At 39.1% G+C, this 24492-nt stretch overlaps 1 protein-coding gene across 2 annotated transcripts in view; it reads left to right on the top strand.

The window, feature by feature from the left end:
• Nucleotides 1-3407: 3407 nt before the first annotated feature.
• mdga1 (MAM domain containing glycosylphosphatidylinositol anchor 1) overlaps nt 3408-24492 on the top strand; it is a 204209-nt gene continuing 183124 nt past the window's right edge. For both annotated transcript variants that reach the window (XM_085391380.1, XM_085391300.1), the window contains exons 1-2: nt 3408-4014; nt 5163-5252. In XM_085391380.1, the coding sequence (XP_085247506.1) occupies nt 5186-5252 (67 nt within the window). In that variant the 5' untranslated portion in view covers nt 3408-4014; nt 5163-5185. The remainder of the gene's footprint in view (nt 4015-5162; nt 5253-24492) is intronic.

The raw sequence follows: 24492 nt of genomic DNA, 5'->3' as shown, positions 1-24492 counted from the left end.
ATTACAGAAAGCAAGGTATTTTGTTATTAAAAAAGAAAGGCTTTGGTGCACTTAGAAAACCGTGGGAGCTGGGAAATTGCAGCTTGCAAACAGCTTCCATTTTTCCAGAATTTTTACTCAACTGCATTTCGGTGTGCATGTTGTTCATTTAGCTTTGAAGTATTCACCCCCCATTACTGAAAAACTAGACTGGAATTTAAAGGTTGTAATATATGCTTTTGCATGATTCTTGATTAACGCCATAGAGCTCAGGTTATCACTACCTTAGTTTTTTTTTTATTATATAATTTTTGATTGGAGAGTACAGCCATAATTTTGCCTTTGAATGCAAGTAACAAAACTGTAGGAATTGTACCTGTTGTGAACGCGTGGTAGCATTTTGTTGTTGTCTGAGTTAATGTCTTTGTTGGTTCACTCACCACCTGCAATGATTTCATAACCCTTCCTTCTCGGACAAAAACAAGTAAATGAAAAATGTGGTGGGACAAATGTGTGCATGTGCATATGTTTATTTTGAGAGGACCTAGTTGCAAAGGACAAAAAACAAGGAGTCATAAAATCATCCGTTTTTAAGTGAATACATGTTTTAGACAAAATAAGGTTATCTTTATGTAAGAGTTATGAATGGTTAATACAAGTGGTAGCTGCGGCTGAGCATCAAGTTAATCAAGGTTAGTTAGCAGGTAGGTAAATAGTGTTTGTGCTCAACCTAATTCAGCAGAAAATGTCAATGTAAAGTCCTCTAAAATCATGGAAAACTTACACTGTGTGTGTGTGTGTGTGTGTGTGTGTGTGTGTGTGTGTGTGTGTGGCTCCCACCCAAGGTTGTTCCTACAACATGTTGTCTTTTGAGATTCATTGCCTTAAGCAGCAATGATGCGCTCTCAGCAAGACATGCCAAGACTGTTGGCTCCAACCCAACATGAGGGGCAAAAACGAAGGGAAGGAAGGAAAGAGACACATACTTGCGCCAGAACCCATGATTTTGTTTGCTCTGATTAAAAGTTTCATTTGAATTGAGAGTGCAAAGTAATTACTGAGTGTCTTGATTCTGTTCAGGAATGTCAGATGAAAACCCCCAAATGTTCACTGCTCACTGTTGCCCAGAAATGATTGAAGAGTACAAATGTTACTGCCATATTTGGCAGAAAACAATTTACGTTAAAAGTTTGTTTTTCTCACAACTTTGTTCCCAGTGATCAGTATTATAATTATGCTAGAAAAAAAACCCTAATCGGTTTACTCAAACTATATTCCAAATATGTTTTTGTGCTGCCAAAATCAACTATATTTAAGACTTACAGTCTATAGAAAAACACTTGAAAGCCTGAAGAAGTTAAATAAAACAAACAAACAAAAACATTTTAGTGTTTCCTCCACTGTACAAATGCAATGTCTGTGAATTTTCAATTACATTTCACACTGTGATGTGGGAGTAATCAACATTGTCCATCTCAGAAGAAAAAGAGACTTTGTGAATAAGCCATTCAAAGTATAGTAACAAAGATAACTGATGTTTTAAGGCCTTTCACTCTGAGCCTTCACTCATTAGACAAAAGGACATTTGACTGAAGCGCTGCTGGTTTTGCAACAATGTGGACTCCTAAGTTAAATGAAAAACAAGGACTTGACAAACAATGTGCCTTTGAGAAAAGCATATCATCCACAGCTGTGTTTGTGGACTAGCTGGACAAAAACACAAACTACTAGCATAACATATTGTTTTACACCCTGTGTACACTTACTGATAACTGCATGAAAATTATTCACTAGCAGATGCAACTAAATAGGGAATAATAAAGATGCTTAGAAAATTGAGTGAAAAAATCACGCAACAAATAGCTATGTTTATATTTCATGACAGAAATACAATAGGTGAATAAATTACGTTTTTAAAAACAATAAGATGCAATAAAGATAGACGAAATATTGGAATACAAACAGAGTCTCAGTATTTCTATTTTGTGTGAGAGAGGTAAATGGTCTGTGAGAGAAAAATGTTGCACTGTATCCAAAGATAATTCCAAAAATGATTTACAACTGCTTTGTATTTAATGACATTCACCATAAACTTAACAACCTAAGCAATATTCTCAAACTGCTAAATCTTTCCCATTAAGCAGACTAAAGAAGATATTAAGAAAACAGTTATACAACATAAAGCCTCAAGGTTAAAGTGTGAATTTATTTCTCTGTCACACGCAAAATTATTAGAATAAACGAAGCTAGTCACATTATAAATGACTCAGAAAAATGGAAACTGGATGCCTTAATATATTTCTACCAGGAACTATATCGCGTTATGCATTTAAGCTCACACGCAGTTCCCTCTAAACCTAATAACTACGCTTTTCTTGTCTTCGTGTAAGGTGCAGTTTCATGTTCCTTCCTTTTCTTTTCATCACCCACTCTTCCTGATTAATCACCAAAAGGTAAACCCACCCACCACCCACATTTTGTGTGAAACAGTTTATTTTTTAAATGAGAAGAAATTGCAACGTTGTTGCTTTGTTGCATAAATACAGTTACAGAAATTAGATGGCTGTTGCTTTGCTTTCGTGACGAATTGCCGCCTCTACTCTGTGTGTTCGATAGATAGTTCGATAAAATAGTGTCTATTTTATTCAATCCAGGTGGAGACAGATGCGCTGCTTGGTGATAAGCCAACATTGTTCGTGGGAAGGCCAGAAATTGCCTTCAAGAGCCCTTAACACGTGTTGTTTTCGGACCCCACGCACACACACAGACACGGGCACAAGCACAACTGACGCTCATGCCACACGTGCACGTTCAAACAGTGGCGATGAGCTGAAACGCCCTCCAGTGGCTTCACTGAGAACCCACAAGACCGAGAGAGAGAGAGAGAGAGAGAGAGAGAGAGAGAGGGAGAGGGAGAGAGATGGGCACTGTAAATCTGTGTGTGAGAGAGACACCATGTGCGTGCTTAGGCGAGTTGGGGGGGCGGGGATAACAATGGGTCTGTTTATGCTGTCATAAATAATTGGTCCATGCAGAGGGATGGCTGTTTTCGGGGTTCCTCCATTATGCTAAAAGAAAAAATAACTTTCTGGGCGCCCTTCAGCTGTAATTGGCATCGACGATTGCGTGTACCAGCAGTGGACGAACTCCAGGAAAGAGTCGACAAGAGAAAAACAGGAAAACACGCGCGTTCCCCTGCTGTTAAAAACACCCTGTTGCTACCAAAGGGTTGAAAACCTATTCCAAAGCGAGTGAGAGACTGGGAGTGGGAGAGGGGAGCAGTGGCGTTCTTTTGACAACCTGTTCAGTGTGGAAGCTGTGAGGCTTGAGAGCATCTATGTGTAAGCCTCTGTCCTCCCTCCCCTTCTTCTCTCCATCCCTCTCGCTCTCCCTTTCTCTCTCACACACAGACAGGGGCGGTCGTTCTCAGTCTGCGCACATATTCCACTTGGCCAGCATCACTTGGAGTCCACAGACACAGCGCTGATTGAACTAGCGGAGGGAAGCTCATTTTCAGAGCGCATGATTGCGTTAAAGGGGCTTCATAGACTTTCATCGGCCAGAAGCAAAGAGGGAGAGAAAGTAAAGGCGTTTCAACCACGCCTTTTAGAGTAAATAATCCACAAAAAGGCAGTCCGAGTGTATAGGATTTCCCCCAAGTAGCCTTGCCTGAGTTTTTCAAAGGAACAGAGGTTTTATTTTCATTTTTGAGAAGAGGGACTCTGAGGAACCGAGCTGTGCGATGTTCTGTCGACTACTTCTCCGTGCGTAAAATAAAAGTTTAACACCCCGAAGAGATTCTTTCAGAGATCTGGGAGCTCGAAAAAGTCCACATTTCCACTCTGGGAATTTTAGCTAAAGCTCTTACTGGACGCGCAGTGGTGGAGGATATAAAACTTTTCTGCTGTTTCTGTGGTGAAACACTAAGCGAGGTTGGTCTAACGGAGAGCGAAGGAATCCTCGTTACTGAGCCGTGAGAAGGGCGCGTAGTACTGGGTAGCGGACTGACCCAAAGGACGGCACCTCGGAGACAAGGTAGAGATGGCACACTGTCCCCAACGCTGAACTGGCAATACTTGAACAAAATATATGTCAGATTGGCATCATTTATCTATTCCCTTCACATTATGTCTGTCTCATTTTTAAAGAATGTTTTATAGACTGTTTGTCAGCGCTTAATTGACGCTGGAAGTATTTTCAAATGTACCCAACATTATCAAAGTCGATCATTAGTTACACGCGCTCAGATTTTGGGATTGCTAAATTATTTGCAATATAGGCAATGCGTGCCCGTCAAAGCATTAATGCCAGGGATTCACTTGCTTATATCGCAGAAAGAAACTTTGATTACAGCGCGCTTTATAATGCGAACGGTGAATGCAGTCCTCTCACAAACGTGCGTTCTAGACGTCGGAGGAAACCCCAGTGTTCGGGAAAAAGAGTCAGCTAAGAGGGTCCATTATTCCCTCACTCAGCTGGATTTCATTCCTTGTCTTCAGGTGTCCTACAGGTTTTGAACCACCAGTGTGCAACAAGAAAACAGCTTTCCATTAATACATACACATGCATGATAAAAATGAATCGGAATAAATCAGAATAAATCAGAATAAATTACGTAACACGTGCATATTTCTGCTATCACCGTCGACCTGACAGAGTAGGAACAACTGTACTGATCTGAAGGAATATGTGCGGGTCTCGGGGTCTAAAGTAGTCTCCGCGACCCCACTTGTTGTTGCAAATCCTCCATGAATACTGCAGTGTAAACCTTATTGTGCTCCCGACTACACCTGCCCGCCGCTGTGCCTCAGTGAGGGGTGGACAGAGGAAGTTTAGTCACGCTAAACAGCAGACATCTACAATCCTGTCAATCTCCAATTCTTCATCACACTGGACTGCTTGTAAGCTTTCTATAATCCACGATTGATTGAATTACCTGCCCTTTAAGTTGAATGAAGCGAGGTTCGCTGCGCGGTGGGAACTAAATTGCTCTGTAATATTATTTTCACGGCTTATGGGGTTGCAGGGGACATAGTTGAACACTAAAACAAAGCAATTTAAAGTATCTTTCCCCTCCTTTTTGATTACAATCACTCAGTTGTCGTTTCTTCCATCCTCCATAGTTACGTTTGCAGGCTGTTCCATTCCGTGCCTCTGTTTTCACCCTTGTCTTTTTCTCTCAGGTTATGACGGACCTGAGCTGAACATGGGGCTTTTTTGGATATTGTTATTGTCTCGTGTTTATGCTCTTGCCTGGGGCCAAGGAGTTTACGGTAAGGGCATTATATTTACTTATGTATTCCTGTTATTACATCAATACATGCTTTATTATGCTGACTGAGTGAGCTTGCTAGCAACGAGCGTAATTGAAGGCTTGTCATGAGCTCCAAATTGCTCTTGTTTCAGCAAGGCCTTGCAATAACTGGTCTTAACACTCCTGAGAAAAGCCTGAGGGAGATGGACAACAAATTATCTTAAAAGGGAGAGTTCACTTCTTGGAAGTCAAAAGAGGAAAGCTGGGAAAACATCCAACCCTGTAGTGGAAGGGAAACCCAGCTACTGTAAATCCAATTTAATTCCATTTTTAGGCTGAAAAAAATAAAATCGTCATGGTCAAACGCATGTGTTATACAAAGTCTAAATTAGGTTGGTGATTTATTACACAAAGTGAGATTAAAGTTGTCCAAGGCTTATGATTAAAAATGAAAAAAGGGCAAAGTTTGGCTTGAATTAAGTTAACACTTTGTCCCATACATACTGAATCAGCTCCACACAGAGGCACCCGCACTCTGAACGACAGCGAGAAAGACGAGAGAGCAGCACAGGCAGAGTTAGAGCGCTCTGATATACGGTCCGTCTTTGTCAGGCAGGTTAAACAGGACAATCGCTCTATGCTTTTTAGGATAAAGCTGAGATTTGTCACCTCTTGCGACTGCAGTTTACTGTATTACAGAAGCTCAGTTGCTTCAGCAACAGGCGCCTGGCCAGTTATGCATCCTCCTGTCCCTTCGGGCAAGAAAAACACACAAACCGATCTGTCAGCTTTGATACTTTGATTTTGACATTTGAAGGCATGTGGCAGCCATTGAAAACAGGGTCTGTTTAGTCATTGTAGCACAGAGTGCTGTTGTCATAAGCAATCCCGCAGCCTGCCTTCACACTGAGAAATGCTGACAATCTGTCATTTGCTGAAGCATATAGGCCTGTATAAAAGTCCTTCCTAATCAGACTCGTACTGCTCCAATACTTCGCACTGCGGCTGTCATGTCAGCATCTGTGTAAACTATATCCAAATTACACGGACAATTCTCAGATTTATTGTATCCACTGTAACGTTTCAACTGGAACCACTAGTTGAGAGACTGCATTGACTTTAAAATAAAATACTTGAGATTTTTGCTTTCAAAATCTATATTTTGTCAGCCCTCAGCTCTTGTAAGAGCCTATAAATGTACAATAATGGCGATGGATTGAAATCACCAGAAGTGTGCAGAAGTTATTTTTTTTCTCAGATTTTCTCTCATCTGTGCACTTATTAGTTCCATTACAAACAGTTTTCCGAGTTCATGTTTTAAACGCAGGTGTACGCCTTACCTTGGGATTGTTATTAGTATGCTATTATGTTCTAAAAGATCAAATTTGTGGATGCTGCAGATGTTTTTCTAACAAAATGGTTCAAAAAGATACTCAGAACTTGAGGTGTGCTTTCATTGCTGGCTGCCATTTTTTTTTAAAATTGAACATTTGTCTCCCTGTGAAGGTACTTCTGTTCTACTTACACGGTCCCGTTAAAGGCTCACATCTCAAAATCACCCTTGTGCATTCTTGTTCTCATCTATTTTGTTTCATAGCTGTGTAAAACAGTCTTGCGTTCTCTTCAGGGTGATGTACTGGGTCTGATGAAACATCTGAGCCTCATGGGCTCTGTCACAAATATGCAGTGGGTCGAAGCAGATATGCAGTCACTGGCAGGCGTGGAGGCTCCAGCGCTGTTTAGTTTGGTTGTTTTTTTTTTATCAGAGTCTTCCTTCCCAGTTTTATAGAATATGTGTCTTTTGTGCAAGAGTAGCCTTTTAGGCACCGCTGCGGGAAGAAAAGGCCCACAGCTTTCTTGGGAATTGTACTGGCCACTATTCAGACGCCCAGCAATCCCGGTGGATTGTGTGTTGGTGTTGCTTAGCTGAGCGTATCTGTGTTCATGTAGGAAAATCACCGTCGCTAAAAAGAGTCATTCAGAAAACGCAAATGGTTTCACAATTTACACAATTGCAGTAAATAGCACAAGTAGGGGTGATCAGGAAGAGTGCCAACGAGTTTGGCATGCTGTATATGCAGATATGCATAAAATGGTTTCTGTCACTTTGGAATTGTTTAGCACTTGCTCTAGCAGACAGATGCGACTCACCGTCCGTCGGGAGCCAAACGGTGAAAGCGTGCCTGATTGATGTCAGTGCTTTGGATGGCTGTGAGGTTCATTTACTGTAGCCTTCTCTGGGGTGTTTTTGGATGTGTGCGTTTTTATCAGCTCACGCTTGTGAATCTGTGTATGCAGGTGTTTGTGCTCGTGTATGCGAGTGTGTGAAGAGTGTGATCCTGTGAACTTCTGGGTGTGTTGGTGTGCGCAAGTGTGAGAGGGATATGCTTGTGCAGAAGACACACTCAATCCCACTGCAACAGTTTGCTGGCTCAGCAGGGACTTTAGGATCAGTCACTGTTTTTCTTGCAGCAGTGTAGTATTGATTGGACTTCTGTGAGGTCTGTCAAAAAGCTTGTAACACCTGTCCGTCAAATTGGAATTGGACAGACAAGTACACCAATAAAATGTGATTGTGTATTTAATAGCAAAAAGAAAAAGCCTCACACCATATGTTTTGTCACAGCTAAGCAAGCTTTGTTATGCAAGTTTAATCAGATCATTTATAGTATGTCTTTTTTTTCATTTATCAAACATTCTCCTTCTCTCCTCTGTTTTCTCTTGGGGGATAAGCCTTTTATATGCATTTCCTCACAAACATTCCTGCATATATACATAGTGATTCTGAAGTTTCATTTAATCTGGATATACTGTAATCCAAGGGCATTACAAGCATGATGTGGCATTCACATGCGGCAAGTCTTAACGCACTTAAGGATTAAACTTCGAGGCAGTTTGGCAGGATGTGACTTCTAAACTGAAGAGTCAACACAGACAGAGTGTACCAGGAAAAGTGTCTCTTCATGTTGTGGTACTGCATGACATCACGCTGTGTGAAATAACAGAGTTCACAGAGACACCAAATTATTGATTGCTCGACAAAGTCACACAAAGCCATTAGCTGGTGGTGTAGATGGAATCCAGACTGCATTAGGCTGCAATGTGATGCTTCATTATGTGCTTGTTAACAGGAAATTTAATGAACTTAAATCAGTGATTTTGCTTAACAGTGCTTTTGTTTTTTTAGATTTGAGCAAGACTCGTATAGTAGCTGGGGAAATTAGGCCTCGCCACTGGCCACAGAACAAAGCACTACAGGAAATGCAGAAACTAAGTTGATATGCTTAAAGTGTGCACAGATGTAACAAAACTTTGAAGATGTTGCCTAAGGTTGAATGAAAAGCTTGCTGCATTTCCCATTTTTATTTGCTGTCTCTGTGTATATGTTTTAATCTGGAACTTTATTCACTGCAGTCTATGATGGAAACTAAATACACACATTTACTCAAGTACTCTAGTTACCTAAAGTAACTACCTTTAGTACATCCATCACTGCTAAAGAACCAAACAAAAAACAGAAGTATTGTTTTATACCACTTTATGTCAAAATCTAAAATTACTTAAAATGTGACCATTTTTTTATTTAAGAAAGAAAAGATGACATTTGCTAAGCAGTATAACAAGTACATACATCCTGATTTTTACTAGTTGCAATATTAAAGTAATGTAAACATTAAAATACATTATTGACCAAATCCTAAATAATATAGCCACACTAACACAGACCTTGCTGCTTTCTAAATGATTTCATTTTTACAATAGTTATTATTTAATTTATAATCATTTTCTGTTTTTTTTCTACTTTCGGATGAAAAACTTAAACGCTTTACTTTTAATAGAGTATTTCTGTCTTGTGATATCACAGAAGATCTACAGTATATTATCTTCCGATGGTACACAGATGAAATAGATCACCGCAGGTTTATGTGACCTGGCCACTGGCTCCCCTGTGACTTTAACTCTTCCTCTTCTCACATCAGCACTTTTTGTTTGTGTCTCTTTCATGACTCATGCGACTGAGTTTATTTTGAATGCTGAATATTGCCCTTTTCTAATAAGCATCCATAATTTATCGGTGGCTCTGAGGCAGTGGAGGAGGAGGAGGGGAAGGGGGAGAGGAGACAGAGATTGGAAGAGACTGAAACGTTAAGCAAGAGATGATAGTAATCTTTTACATCCCTCCTAATCCTTACCTGCTTTTTTCTTTTGACATGCAGAAATGTAGGCACCGAATATTCAGAGGCGCATGCAGACATGTAATCAGGCAAGGTTTTGCATCAAAACACAAGTCTAAACCTTACCCATATGTAACCTAAATTTAAAATCACTTTGAACTTTGACCTCGATCTTAAAACCTGTAGTTTTTAATTTTGAGGACATGTTTTTTCATCACTAAAAGGGAGTTGGTCACCAAAACATGACTGTGTACACAGATGATTATAAATACATCAGTAATGCAAACACACACACACTATCCATGTTTTGCTTAACAGATTGCACCCTCTTACATGAATATGAACTATAGCTACCAAGTGGCCTTTCTGTCTGTATCACTTTTAATCAAAGGCCTTGAAATTGTTGGAGTGCTGCTCAAAGTCAATAACTTAATCTCTTTTTAAAAGCATAGATAGATAGATAGATATTAATTTTAATTACATTTTTTACTGACATTCATAGATACACTACAATGCTTCCCCAACTAAGTTTTCTTACCATTTTTTCCCTTGATCACTCTTCCTTGCTCTCCTTTCCTCTTTCATATTTTGCTGTATAGCTGACTCGATATTAAAGCCTGACAACATTTCTATTAACCTAGAGATCAGCTGCAACACCACAGACCTATGGCCAAAATGATATGTTGACTCTGGTTTACACTAGTCTCACTACCTGGGGGCTAAAGGATAAGCACACTAAGACACTAAGACACACTATGTCATTGGAGGACTGATTTATCACCATGCTTGCCATAAGTTAGACCTGGAGCTGGCGGTGGGCTCAAGTAGCTCTAGATAGTGTGGCGCATGGTGGCAATACATAGGCAACAATACACACACACACACACATATATATATGTATATATATATATATATATATATATATATATATATATATATATATATACTCCAACTTAATTTACTTATTAGATTTTTTTTTATCAATACAGCAAAAAAGTAAGAAATAAGAAACTGCATTCAACTTCATAGCACGGTGGGCAGTATAACTGGTCTTGTATGGACATTTTTGTTCACTTTATTGGAGAGTGAATAAGAAGATTAATATGAATAGTCTTCTTCCAGCATCCCATTAATGTTTGTATACTGTCCCTTCTTCTCTTCATAGCAGATCGTTGTCCCTACCAGCACGACTCACGTCAGAGGTCTCCTAATGTTAAAAGAGTGTTCTTCCTCCCCACTGATGCCAAATTCTGGCTCATAGGGAACTGTCTGTTTCTTAGGGTTCATCCTCTAAAACTGCAGGGTTTATATCATACATATAAATGAATACATGTAAAGTGGCTCGAGATTACTTTTGTCATAAATTTGCTGTAAAAAAAACAACAACTTTCTTTTGTCAATCCAACACTATCAGTGAATCAATTCTTTTGCCAGGACAAATTAAATATACAAGTTTGATGAGGCAGAATAAAATGCTGAGAATCACTGGAGGCTCCTGAAGCATGTTTCTATGTTGAAGCGCAGTCAGTCTTTATAATTCTTGCTCAAAGATCATTACGCAACCCTTCTTCAATCTGTTCATTTGTAGTTCTTATTTCCTGTCTTCGTATTTAACTCTCTCTCTTGGATGATTATGTTATCATTCATGCAGATACAATTTTCACATGCATGTACAGAGAAGCATGTGCACAAACATGTTACCTTCTGGTGAACCATACTCCTACCGATTTTCATGTCTTTGCATTTGGATGTTGGTCAGTGTCACATACGTGGTAATAATACATGGGACTACACACACCAGCACACATACCTCTTTGGATGAGAGATGTCCAGAGTGTAACAGGATGACGTAGGTGCCCTGTGGGCAGGAAAAACTGTCAGGGAAACTTCACTTTTCTCGTCTGTACTGCCTCTGTACTCCTGTCACTCTGTCAGACATTATCAAGCACCTCTTACTGGCTCTACTTCAGGAGGGAATATGTGTGGGTCTCTGTATGTTTCTTTGTGCAGAAATTTAGTAAAGCAGAGCATCTTTATATTTCAACGTATTTTGGCGAAAGAAAAAATAGCAAAGTTGTTGTGCAGATGTGCTCTGGTGGTGTCTTTTTAGTTTTTTGTGTGCACGGGGACTTGAAAGTTGAAGAATAAGGGGTATAGTGTTTTAATGTGTGAGTTGTATTGTGCACCTGCATGCATGGACATGATAGGGAGGGAACATTTGGCATCTAACTTATTCATGAAGGCAACAGGACGGTTGTGAACAGCGGTGAGAACATGGCTTACATCAGAGACCGTCTGCCTCCTCTTGCACTTCTCTCACACTGTCACTTGCTTTCTTCTTCACTTCTCTTTCACCCTGCTTTCCTTTATCTTCAGCCTTTATTTCTGTCTTTAGCTTCATTCTTTTTGCTGGTAAATCTTAGCATAGTTTCCTCATATATTGCAAGATTTATATACAAGCTTCTCTAAGTGGATTTTTTCAGAAATATCAGACAGTCCTTGTGAAAATTATGCAAGCCACAGTATTTTTTCTTGCCACCACTGGTACTTTTAAAAGTTTGAATTTTTTAATCCTACAGACATTGGCATCAACAATCCCACATATAAAGTTACTCTGCTTGGAATACTGCTTGGTCCCTGATATCTTTTTCATCATGTATTGAAATATACAGAATATATTAATATGCAAATGTTGGTTACAAAACTTCTCATATGCTGAAGAAAGAATTCAAGCAGGCATGTTTGTTGTACACATGGCTATTGTCACCTCTGTTGTACATATTTGGGAAATGAAGAGCCAGGTGTCATAAATCTAGGGCAACCTGCTAGTTGGCCTAACCACCACCCTCACTGCTTCACTCACATATTTATCCATTCACACACTGATTTGTTCATGTGTGTGCTAATAACTTTTACATGTCCTTTGTCACATTGTCTTTATGAAACTGTCTTCTCAGTAAACTCGCACAATGCAGTCGTGCATTTACTACTATCATTACCAAGACAGTAAGTTGTTACAGTCTGACAACTGGCCCTATTTCTTGGACCAGGTTGCACAGATGTGGCGCTAAATCACATCAGAAGAATGGAGAGAGTCAATAAAAGACAAAAGACTATGAAACAAATTGGATACAGTTTCCAGGTCTTAGAAAGTGAAGCCACAACAGAAGTGCATGTGGCTCTTGAGCTCTTAGAGCCCCTCAACTATGATTGACTACAAGCTTTGAACAAAAGGGGGGAAAAAATCAGCTTTTTGTATATTTATTTACTTTATACTCATTCTATCCTTTTTCTTCTGTTGTTTGGTAAAAGAGGATAAATTGTTCTTTTTATGCTGAAGGTTGCTGACCCCTGCAATAGGAAGTCAGAGGTATAAAAAGATATAGAAGAAAACGTCTCGACTACTCGTCGATCTTTGATCGTTGTCCTTGGTAAAACCTTGAACCTTGAAGGTTTCAAAAGAGGGCTTAATTAGCTGAAAGGTGATGTCATGGTGGCTATATTCACCTTTTTCTTTAGACATTCTATACAAGAACAGACATGGTTTTTTCATGCTCACAGTTGTGGTGGTGATTGAGAAGTATTTTTTCAAACAGTGGAACCTGTTGATGCCAGACATGAAAGATGTCAGAGCCTCTATGGATGAGAGACATCCAAGCTGTAGGTCCTTAAAAAATAAAATTGCCGCTTGGGTAAACATTGCCATGTACAAGTAAAAACAAATAAAGACAAATAACTAAAATTCTGTAAAATACACTAGGTTGGATTTAAGAATTCTCTCTGTAAATGAATACTCTATGGGAGGCTACAGGTGTCAACAACACAGCTGACACATTTTTTTTGACTCACACAAAGCAAATTAGGGGACTTTACATATCTGTATTTATGATGGTGCCCTCAGCACACGTGTATATACAGATTTGTTCTAAATAAATGAGTGGCAAAAATATATGCTCTAAATAAATTAGAGGTAGAAAGATGTGTTTTAAATAAATGAGTGTCAGGAAGCACACAGTCTACTTTCTGCCACATTGTTTCAAGTTGTTCCTACCACATAGATTTTGCCTTTCCCTGTAGTGACTGCCAAAACCCCCAAACAACAACAAAACAACCACAGCTGCTCAAGTTGGTCGTGTCCAACTAAACTTTCTGACAGCAAGAAGGGATCAACACTGGAAATCTATCTTTTGCTCCTACACAAGTCAGGCCTCAATAATTCAGCGATGCGTGCTGCTTGGAGATCTCGCCCTCTCCCTTTTCCTCTTTCGTTCTCAGTCAGTGTCTCAAACTTGTTCTCCCTCAGTGGCAAATTCCCCTCCTCCTCCCATACACATGGTGGTTTTACTCAAATTTTCCGGCACTTTAAATGTTTGAAATTTTAGCCTGCTGCTCTCACACTTTCACATCTTTTTCTTCTCATGCATCTCAGCTGGCTCAGAGGAGATGGGGTATAATCTGCCGGATATTTTGAAAAGTCCCCATGTTCTCAGTGTAGCAATTTACCTGCCAGCAGCTACACATTCTGATCCCTCTCCTCCTCCGCCACATCTTTCCTCATTCTGGCTTTAACCATCTACTAAACTTTTACCAGTCAAAAAAGATGTTCCTGTCACCTTCCTCCCTCCCTTCCCTCCTCACACTGATCCTCTTTTCCTTCCCAGCCATCCATACAGCTACCCTTAGCATGTCATAAAAGTGCATCCAGTCTGAGCTTTCCATCCTCTTTCCATCCTAATTCCCTCTCTTCATCCACGTCCTTTCGCTGGATCCAACCCTTAAACTCTCCTAACCCCCCCCCCCCCCCCACCTCCCTTCACTACCCTTCTCTTTCTTTATACACAGCCTCTCTCTCTCCTTCAAAGCCCTGTCATCTTCTCACCATCATCCACTGATTCAGTGGCAAGCATCCACCCACCTCTCCACTTACTGCAAATATAGGACATAGCGCACACGGTCATTGAAAGCTGCAGACGGGCTTTTGGGAAGCCAGTGGACGGCTGACACTAGGGAGCAAGGAGACAGCCGCAACCTGAGGAAATGAGGACAAAGGGAAAGGTGCTCTGGTTTGATTTGGTTGGTTGGTGTAAGCCTGTTACACCAACCAACTGTTTATGAAATTAAGCAAACAAAAAACTGGAGGATGTAACTGGTTCAATTTCTTTTATTTCATAAAAAGGATATAAAAAGAAATAAGAAGACAGGTTACAAGTGTAAAAAAGATTCATATATCCTTTTCATGTTTTCTTTAACTTAATAATAACAATGGATTGCATTTATATAGCGCTTTTCGGGGCCCTCAAAGCGCTGTACAATTCCACTATTCATTCACTCTCACATTCACACACTGGTGGAGGCAGCTACAGTTGTAGTGACAGAAGCAAGGCTGCCATATCGCACCATCGGCCCCTCTGGCCATCACCAGTAGGCAGTAGGTGAAGTGTCTTACCCAAGGATACAACGACCAAGACAGTACGAGCTGGGGCTCGAACCGGCAACCTTCCGGTTACAAGACAAACTGCCAACTCTTTGAGCCCCGATCGCCCCTGATAGTTAAACTTGACTTTAACTATCAGCCCCACCGAGTGAGTTTTCTTACAGGTTAAGTACCCTGTCAGTCATCATTAAATATAGCAGAGTGAGCCTCATTTCAGTTGCTGGATTTACTACAACATGCTCTCTGTGTTATTTGAGAGCACTGCATTGTGGTTTTTAAGGAACAGAATATATTCTATATGTTAGTAAGGTTGATTGTGCATATAAATATCATGTTCATACATTCAGTTAAGTAAGACTGCAGTGTAGTGTGTAATGTTGCATGTATTATTTAAATGTATTTATATACTTTTTTTATGTATTTATTTTTTTAGACTCACACATAAAGGGAAAAAGTCAGTATTGTTGAAAGAACTACTGATGCACGACGTGAGAAATAAAAATTATTGATGACCTTCCTGATTTTTGTAAATCATTTGTAACCCTGGAACAAATTGATGTGATTCACAGAATGCACTGAAAAAGATCTTTTTTAAAAAACAGAAAATGCAGCTAAGCTTACAGAGGCAGGTTTCACTACCTCGACATGTGACATGTTCACTGCAACAGCTATATTAAACCAGAAACAGCAGTGCAGACAGCATGTGTGGACGAAGCGCAATCAGTGTTAATGTCATTTTTTATTTATATGAAGCAGCATGTTACGTCTAATGTAAAATTTAATCAAAGTGACATTGCTTCGTTAGAGGAACGAACATCTGGAGGTCAAAACACCGAAGATTCTTCTACTGCTTGATAGCAATTTTACCATGTTAATTTTCAGCCACATTTCTGGTTAAGGTTTGAAGTCATTGAACAATGAAAAGGTTAATTGTGAGAATTTGCAAAGACAAAACCGAACACAGGACAGTTGTCAAATGGGAGGCTCAGAGCTGCAGATCTCTGAAAGTGACACAATGGACAGAGATACTTGGATAGTCTAGCTAGAAGGGCAAGTGCTTCACTCTTGGCTCAAGGGTCACCAGAGTTTCTGTAACAGCTCAGACAGTGTAGACGACATTGCTTAACATCAACCTCTATGGTGAGCATCCAAGAAATCTTTGGCACAAAATAGAAAGATTAAACTTTTCTAAAGAACTTTTAAGAATCCTGATGATTATTAGAGGGATATTCTTTGGTTAAATGAGATAAAGATAAAATTGTTCAGCTCAGCTGTGGTCCAGCATGTCAGGGATGAACCTGGCCAAGAATACCACAACCGAATACCACATAGTCTGAGAGTGAAGCACAGAGGTGTTAGTGCAATGATTTGGAGTGAGTCCAAAAGTAAAAGTGGTGAAGACACTCAAATATATTTCTTAGTTATGCATTTGAGATTGGGTTTCTGATTAGCTTGTTTAGTTCTAGTTTTTAATTCTTGTTTTCTTTGTAGCTTCAGACTACCTTATTATTTTATAATTAGTTTCCTTGCAATGGTATTAAGTCTTTGGTTCTTGTGTTTTCTCTATTCTAGTGATAAGTCTTTGTAGTCTTTGGCTTTTTAATAATAGTCTCACTAGTGTCCCTGTTCATGCCTCCATCTGTGTTCCTGACATCTTACGTCTTTTATTCAGGTTATTCGGGTCATTTTCCTGTTTTACTTTAAATTTTGTGTCCTTTGCTTCGTGTATGTCCTTCATCAATTCCCTGATTGCTTTCAGTATTTTTTTAATTACTTTCACCTTTGTTGCCTTCTTCACCTGTTTGTCATGCCCCATCAGTTTTGAATGTATTTATGGTTCTGGCATCTCCCCAGTGTACTCTCTCTTTGTATCGTGGATTTTGTACTCTGGAATATTTACACTCGTTGACTTGATAAAAGGTTTACTTTTTTAAGTTCTGTATTTGTCTCCTTAAATCTGTAAACCTTGACAAGGATCACCTGTGTTAAATATTCCACACCTGCTCCCAGTCAGGCTCTGCAATGCAAATATAGTGTCAGCTGTCTATCTCCCACTTGCCTGATTGCCTTTAAACTTGGATTAGTCAACCTTTCAAGCACTGCTTGTTTTCCCATGTCTGCAGCTGATCTCCTCTTTGACCTTTTGGGCTGCTTCATGGACTTCTGTTTGTATTCTCCACATCTGGTTTGTTTGCCACAGTTCCTGCCTTCCTGTGCACGACCACTTGCTGTTTTAAAATAAAGATTTAGATTTTGGATTTTTTTCCCAGCCTACTGAATCCTGAATTTCCACCCGTCCCCCTGTGATAGTGATATGCTGACTGGAATCCAATAAACACCTTTATTTCTATTTTAAAAAGACTGAGCAACGCAGCCCTCAGGCAAAGAGCAGAAGAAACAAAATCTGGTTGTACATTTCTCCAGAAATTTGTGTTTCATCAGTGATGAGAAAAAAAAGTAAAAAAGACAAGTTTTCAATCCTAGTAATGAAAGGTATACTGACTGATGTATAAAAGTGATATTGCACAGAGGTGTGCTCATTTATGTTGTACATGACATGTTAAGTCATTCTGTGGTGGGTGCTGTAAATGAAAAGTAACTTGTAGTTAGTTCACACTTTTAATTTTCAGAGTTTATTTATTTGTAAGTTGAAATGAAAAGAAACATGTCTCTGGGTAGGTTCTCAGTCATCCAGGTCATCGTACTGTAAGGAGCTTGGCAAGAAAAGCGTCTGGACTTCTTTAAGTTGCTTGAAGATGTTTCACCTTCCATCCGAGAAGCTTCTTCAGTTTTAAGTCAGTCGTAAGACACCACTGTTCAAAGAGGCGGTGGCTTACGACACCAACTGTCTGCATCTATAATCCAGTGTTGAAATCCCTTCCCAGACGCCATAATGCCCACTCTCATCTTGGGCCTTCTGACCTTAGGAAATTGCATGATAAGGTCGGGCTAGTTTTCACAATGCGTTCACCTAAAACCTTGGCTGATTGTGACCTACACCAGTTTTCACACCTTGGCTTGTGTGATTAGGTAGAAGATTATTAGGGGGTCCATGTCCCGCTTGGGGGGGTACTCCCACAGGGCTTAAATCTGGACTCTCCACCATTTGACCTTAGAACTGAAAAAGCTTCTTGGATGAGAGGTGAAACGTCTTCAAGCAACTTGAAGAAGTCCAGACGCTTTTCTTTCCAAGCTCCTTAGAAATGAAGCATGATGTGCTTGTTCAGTGGTTTGTCCAGTGTTGGTCATCAAGCTGGAACAGCTTATCTGTCTAAACATTGTAAACTTGTGTCAAGGCTATTTTAGTTATTGTTAGTATAATTTCTGACCCATTTTGTGGTAGCTAAGATGCGTTATGAGTGTGTGAGTTAAGTAGTAACAGCCTTTGACAATGAATTAAAAAGCATATTAAAACCACTTCTTAGGTTCTGCTGCATATTTGACGTTTTCTGTACAGTGGTGTAAATGGCATCCTGTGACATGTAAATTTATTTGTTTATTTATTTTATGCTCTAGGACAGGTACATTTATTAACAACATTGAAATATCTATTTGTACAATTTAGCATAGCTTTCCACATGTTTCACTTGTGACACCTCAAACCAGCGCCAGTACTTTTCCTGTGGATAGGAATAGTCTTTTCACAAGCCACATCCGTGGCCGATGAGTCGGTCTGACATGGAAAAGTCAGGAAACCGCGTTGTCGGCAAAAAAGGCAGAGTTCATACTGATTCTTAATAAAAATCTTGAGATTAAGATTATCCGAATCTTAAGCAAGTCTAAACTATCTAGCCCTGTAGAGAGCTTGTGGAAATGCATTCTATGAGGTTGGAAAACTAATGAGATCTGCAATTTTCAGATTCGTGTATGAGAATATTATTTTGAACTCAATCACTGTGACGCCCGTGGCTCAGTAGGGACATGTTACCCTGCATAAAAGTAATTTCCTCACACATCCTTCATTTGTGGAGGAGGTACTGTGAGGCAGGATAATCTAGTGGGTAAATTTCACATTTTCATCCAAAGAAACCAGAGATGTGTGCGACAATTTTCTGAATTGTCAGCTGATCTCGTGGCTACACAGCGATGATGTGGAGAAAAAAAGCTTTAGGTAGTGATGGTGTATGTCATCATCACATTTTGAGGATTTGACGCTACGAGGAGAGAAATCTGAATGGCATGGTTGTATGAATTTATGTAAACTGACAACTTGGTTTCCCTAAAATGAATCATATCATTTTTATATCAACACTACCTTTCCAGTTTAGACATTAACACATGATTGGTGAAATCTGATTGAATTTTGACAGCTGATGATGTGGAATGGGTTTGGTTCATGGAAGAAGAGTAAAAAAAAATACAGTTGAAGGACACATAGTAGAGCAAAAGGCTTACATTAAAAACCAGACGCGGTGAGAGTGACATTGAAAAGGGCAGGGCTAGATACAGAGCAGCTAAAAGAAGAAAGGCTTCCCTAGAGAGAGACAGACTGACAAAAAATCTGAAAGAAATGGAAAGAATCAGCGAGACAGTAAGAAAAGGTGGGAGTGAGGATAAGACCTAAAGTTGGTTTGATTTATACTTAACTACATTGTACATCTTTTTACGTGTGAGCTGTATGTGGAATTGATTGACTGCTTATAAGAAAACTTTGATCAAAAACACATCAAAGAAAGTCAGATAGGTTTCTGAATAGTTTTCTGAATTACTGCTAGTGTGGTTAATCTATCTGCTTTCCAATGATCTTGGACAAAATGCTTTTGTTTTCAAATTGCTTTCCAAAACCGAACACAGAAACACATCTGTATACCTGGACAAACCCCCAAAAGTTATAAGCAAAGACATTTGAGACTTGTTGTATAGTTGTGAGGTATTTACAGGCTGCAGAATAAAAAGAAAGTTTCACAGTGTCTGGCTTCTATCAGACTCTCATCTCTCTTCTTTTCTGCCTCTACACGGGATGCCATTGTCAATATATTCCCTGATAGAACAGACTATCTCCTTCTTTTTTTATTATTATTGTACACTTTTTCACATTATAGAACATGGAGTGGAAACTACAGGCAGTACATGGAAGAGCCTGACTTGTCCACCTTAAGCGCTTTCACTGGGTTTATTTTTCTTTCTTGTTTTTTGCTTTTTTCCACATCATGATTACTCACAACAGGCTTTTTCCTCAGCTACACTTTTTTTTACACTTTCATTCTTTCTCTGTATTCAAAGTCTTCATCCATTTCAGCTTCATTCCTCATTCTTCCATGTTTTTAATCTTTCTTCCTCACCCTCTCTATTCTCGCCTGCAGCACCCTGCAATGCAAACACAACCTGTTCTGAAGGGAAGTGAATTATTGAAGCCGCTGCTGCCATTCCCTCTGTGCAGAAGTGGGCCGCAGAGGAAGGTTGGGGGGGAACGGAGGGAGGAATAAGGGGGGATGAAAGAAATGGAGACGGTAGATTTGTAAGAAGACACGATGGTTTTGGGGTGCAGAGAAATCGGATTTTATTTACATCTTTGCTGCATGGGACGGTGCATGTAGTGGGAGAAGCAAGGGAGTCAATTATGTAAATTGTGTTCATACTGAGCAATTTTAAATCTCCTGCTACATAAAATTAGCCTAACATGTTAAGCAAAATTTAAAACATTTCATTGCGTAATCCCTAAAATAAACTAGCCTTTTTGTTTAGCTTTATTTTCTGAACTCTTAAAAACAGTACAGTTGACAGTAGATATCATTACACATTCAACAGTGTCTGCCACCGTTGCTGTCTTTTTCTGACTTTGCCCTTTCCCTGTATATTCCTTTCTGTTGTGCACACTCTCTTTATCTTGCTGTCTTTCCTGTCTCAAACTCATGCCAATACGGTGCATTTTTCTCTGGCAAAATGTTCATGTTGAAGCTAAAATTCCTTAAATATTCACACAGGGTAAACTAAGTGTAGTTACTTAATCTTACTTTTTAGATATGCAGAATTGTTAATTAAAGTCCCAAGATCTTATGTTTAAGTAATATGGGCTTGAATGTGTGTGTGGGTGTGCATATGATTTTCATCTTTGGGAATTATATTAAAATCATTCTGAAATATACTCCTAGTTCCCCACGGGCACATATACAGTTTTAAGGCAGGGTAATTCTTTTACATAGGTTTGCTCTGTCAACCACTGGAAAGACATTTTCTATTCAATTCTATTCTATTCTATTTATATAGCACCACATCAAGATTTATTTTATTGTCATTCAGCACATTCAGTACTGGAGAAACCTCCAGTAGAACGAGGCTCAGATAGGGGCAGCCAACTGCTGCGACCTGTTGGGGATTATGGGACCAAGACAGGACAAAAGACATACTGGAAAAGATTCAGAGACTATTAGCAACTAATGATTAAATGCAGAGTGGTGTATAAACACATAGAGAGTGAAAAAGAAACAGTGTGTCAATCAAATAATAAGTCTACTAAAAACAAAAGTCCTGTGATCAGTTCTCCAAAATCAACTCACAGATAGCATGCACATGTGAGATGTCTAATAGCCAGGAATCCCTAACTGGCTGAATCTTACTGAATGCATATATAGGTGCAAACCTGATGAAGGTTGCACAGACCGTAAGATTAATAGGAATGATGGTAAGCGGGACTGTGTACGGAAGTTATACAATTTTCTTCACAAATGTTTTGGTAAACCCCCAAACCTCAATTTTAATCCTTTTGAACCATTGAAAGTTGAAGTTTCTTGCTAATTAATGCAGTTATCCTGAAGGATTTTCTTTGGAAAGCAATTGTAATTTTTTTTCCTCAATTAGGGCAAGTCTCATTGGCCCTGAAGCTGCAAAGCATCCCCACAACATTAAACTGTCACATCCACACTTGCCTGTTGGTACAAGGTTATTTTAAACTCACACTGGATGCAAGAGGACCCCTGATTTCCAAAGTGTGCTTTCAGCTCATCAGTTTGAACAAATTTCCTCTACAGGTTTGAAGACCAACAAAGTGTTTTGGCCAAATTCTGTGTCTTCTCTGTCTTTGTAACGTCTGAATGGTGACTTGTTGTAAGATGTGGGATGCTTGTAGTTCCTTGGATATTTTCCTTTGATCTTTTGTGACTGTGCTTTTCAAGCAATTTTAGAACATCGGCAACATCTCGGAAAGTTCACCATTATTCCAACTGATCCCTGTTTGTAGCAAGTATCTCTCACAGTGGATCTGTACGGTCTCTGACTATAAACTGGTATGTAAACCCATAACATTGATTTATCTCCTTCATCCTCACGTTTTGTTTTTAGAATTTCTTTTGTTTTTTGGTAAACTGGAGACACGTTCCAGCCAACTACATGCTTCTGAAAATGATCTATTTTTCCAATGATTTCTGCTATTTAATCAGGTCCGGCTGCAACCAGCTGTGAATGCAGTTATTTATTTCATTTATTCAAAAATTAAGGTAGCAAATACTGTCTCACATATTCCAAGTTGCTATTAGTTAACATTAAAATTCCAACTAGTATTTAAGTCTTGCATTTTGTGTGTTTTATTACAATATTTTTGTTTTATTCACAGTTTAGTAAGACATACACATAAAAGTAAAGAATGGTGAGGGTGGAAGCTTTTTTCACAGCACTGCATATCAAATATTGAAGACAACAACAAAGAATATGAGAGAGTACTGCAAATATAGATAAAGGAAGGCTGTCAAAACTGCTCAAATAAACTAACAAACACCAATAAACTGATATAAAACACTAAATAAACATTTATAATTCATAGTTTTGGGCAAAAAAGGACAAAGTTAGTATGCTCTAAAGGGCTTTATGTTTGTGTTACTGAAAAGCCTCACTAGAATCATATTGCCCATAAGGCAAGGCAAGGCAAGGCAAGTTTATTTGTATAGCACAATTCAACAACAAGGTGATTCAAAGTGCTTTACAGAGACATTAGAAACAAGAACAAATAAAAAGCATGATTTAAAATTGAATAAAACAAGCAAATAAACTAACTAACTAATTAACAAACAAACAAACAACAGTATATAAAATCAAAACAGATAAAATCAGAACAGTAGATAAAATCAGTAGTTAAATGTAAGTTTTGAAATTTAAGCTTAAAGTGTGGATTTGGTGCTTTATTCAAATGCAGCTGAGAACAGGTGAGTCTTCAACCTGGATTTAAATAAACTGAGTGTTTCAGCTGATCTGAGGCTTTCTGGGAGTTTGTTCCAGATATAAGGAGCATAAAAGCTGAATGCAGCTTCTCCGTGTCTGGTTCTGACTCTGGGAACTGATAAAAGACCGGATCCAGATGACCTGAGGGATCTGGATGGTTCATACTGGGTCAGGAGGTCATTGATGTATTTTGGTCCTAAACCATTCAGAGCTTTATAGACCAGCATCAGAACTTTAAAGTCTATCCTCTGACGGACAGGCAGCCAGTGTAAGGACCTCAGAGCTGGACTGATGTGGTCCACTTTTTTGGTCTTAGTGAGGACTCGAGCAGCAGAGTTCTGAATGAGCTGTAGTTGTCTGACTGATTTTTTAGGTAGACCTGTAAAGATGCTGTTACAGTAATCAAGCCTACTAAAGATGAATGCATGGACTAGTTTTTCCAGGTCCTGTTGAGACATCAGATCTTTTATCCTTGATATATTCTTGAGGTGATAGTAAGCTGACTTTGTTATTGTCTTAATGTGTTTTTCTAAGTTTAGGTCTGCATCCATCACTACACCCAAATTTCTCGCCTGGTTTGTGGTTTTTAGATGTATAGATTGAAGTTCTCTGGTGACCTGTAATCGTTTTTCTTTGGCGCCAAAGACTATTACCTCAGTTTTGTTTTTGTTTAGCTGGAGAAAATTGTGGCACAACCAGTCATTGATTTCCTCAATGCATTTACCAAGAGCCTGTACAGGGCCTCGGTCTCCTGGTGACATTGTGATATATATTTAAGATAAACTAGCTGTGGGATTTCATGTACTTTATCTTCTCTTAAGAGTCTCACTTCTCTAATTGCTTCTTTTTGTTTGGCAGTGAGAGCTTTGAATCCCTGCCCAAGAAAATATGTTTTTTATTGGCGCCAAATTGAATTGAAAATTGTTGATGCAATATAAATGTGTTTCACCGTGGAATCGGCTCTGTGCCAGAGTGTTGATGAATGTGCTTTGGCACAGTTTTGGAGCAGATACTACCCGTTCAGACGTTTGTGAGCATTCTAGGTTAACTTTCTAACTTTTGCTGTTGTCCTTGAGCTTGACAAGTGATGTTAAATGAAGTCTTCTAAATAAGCTCAAAGAGAGTGTTAAGGAAATGTTTTTGGATGTGCAGGGAGTGACTGCGTGTATGTGTATGTTCATTATACTTTTCAAAACGTATTATTTTATTGGCCTATTTTATGCATATATTATAAAATGTCGTTTAACACAGCCCTTTCAGTTGAACATTTGAAGGACATTTCATGGGGGTTCATTCTTGAGGAAGTCGCTAAAAGGATCTCATTATTGTAAGGTAATCTGGCTGAACACGATTTGACTTTAAGTGAAACGCTCTTGTAGAGAGATCAATATTACCTTAAGTTATCAAATTATCATAAATGTGCCAATCATAGAAGAGCTAGGGAATCTCCTGTCTTTTATCTGCATTTATATTTTCATTTATATTCTGCTTCTGCTTAT

This window comes from Rhamphochromis longiceps, linkage group LG1 (assembly GCF_057381845.1).
Source record: "Rhamphochromis longiceps isolate RC_006_pf linkage group LG1, R_longiceps_female_GT1.1, whole genome shotgun sequence".
Classification (NCBI taxonomy): domain Eukaryota; kingdom Metazoa; phylum Chordata; class Actinopteri; order Cichliformes; family Cichlidae; genus Rhamphochromis; species Rhamphochromis longiceps.
This window is presented reverse-complemented; position numbering and strand designations above follow the sequence as displayed.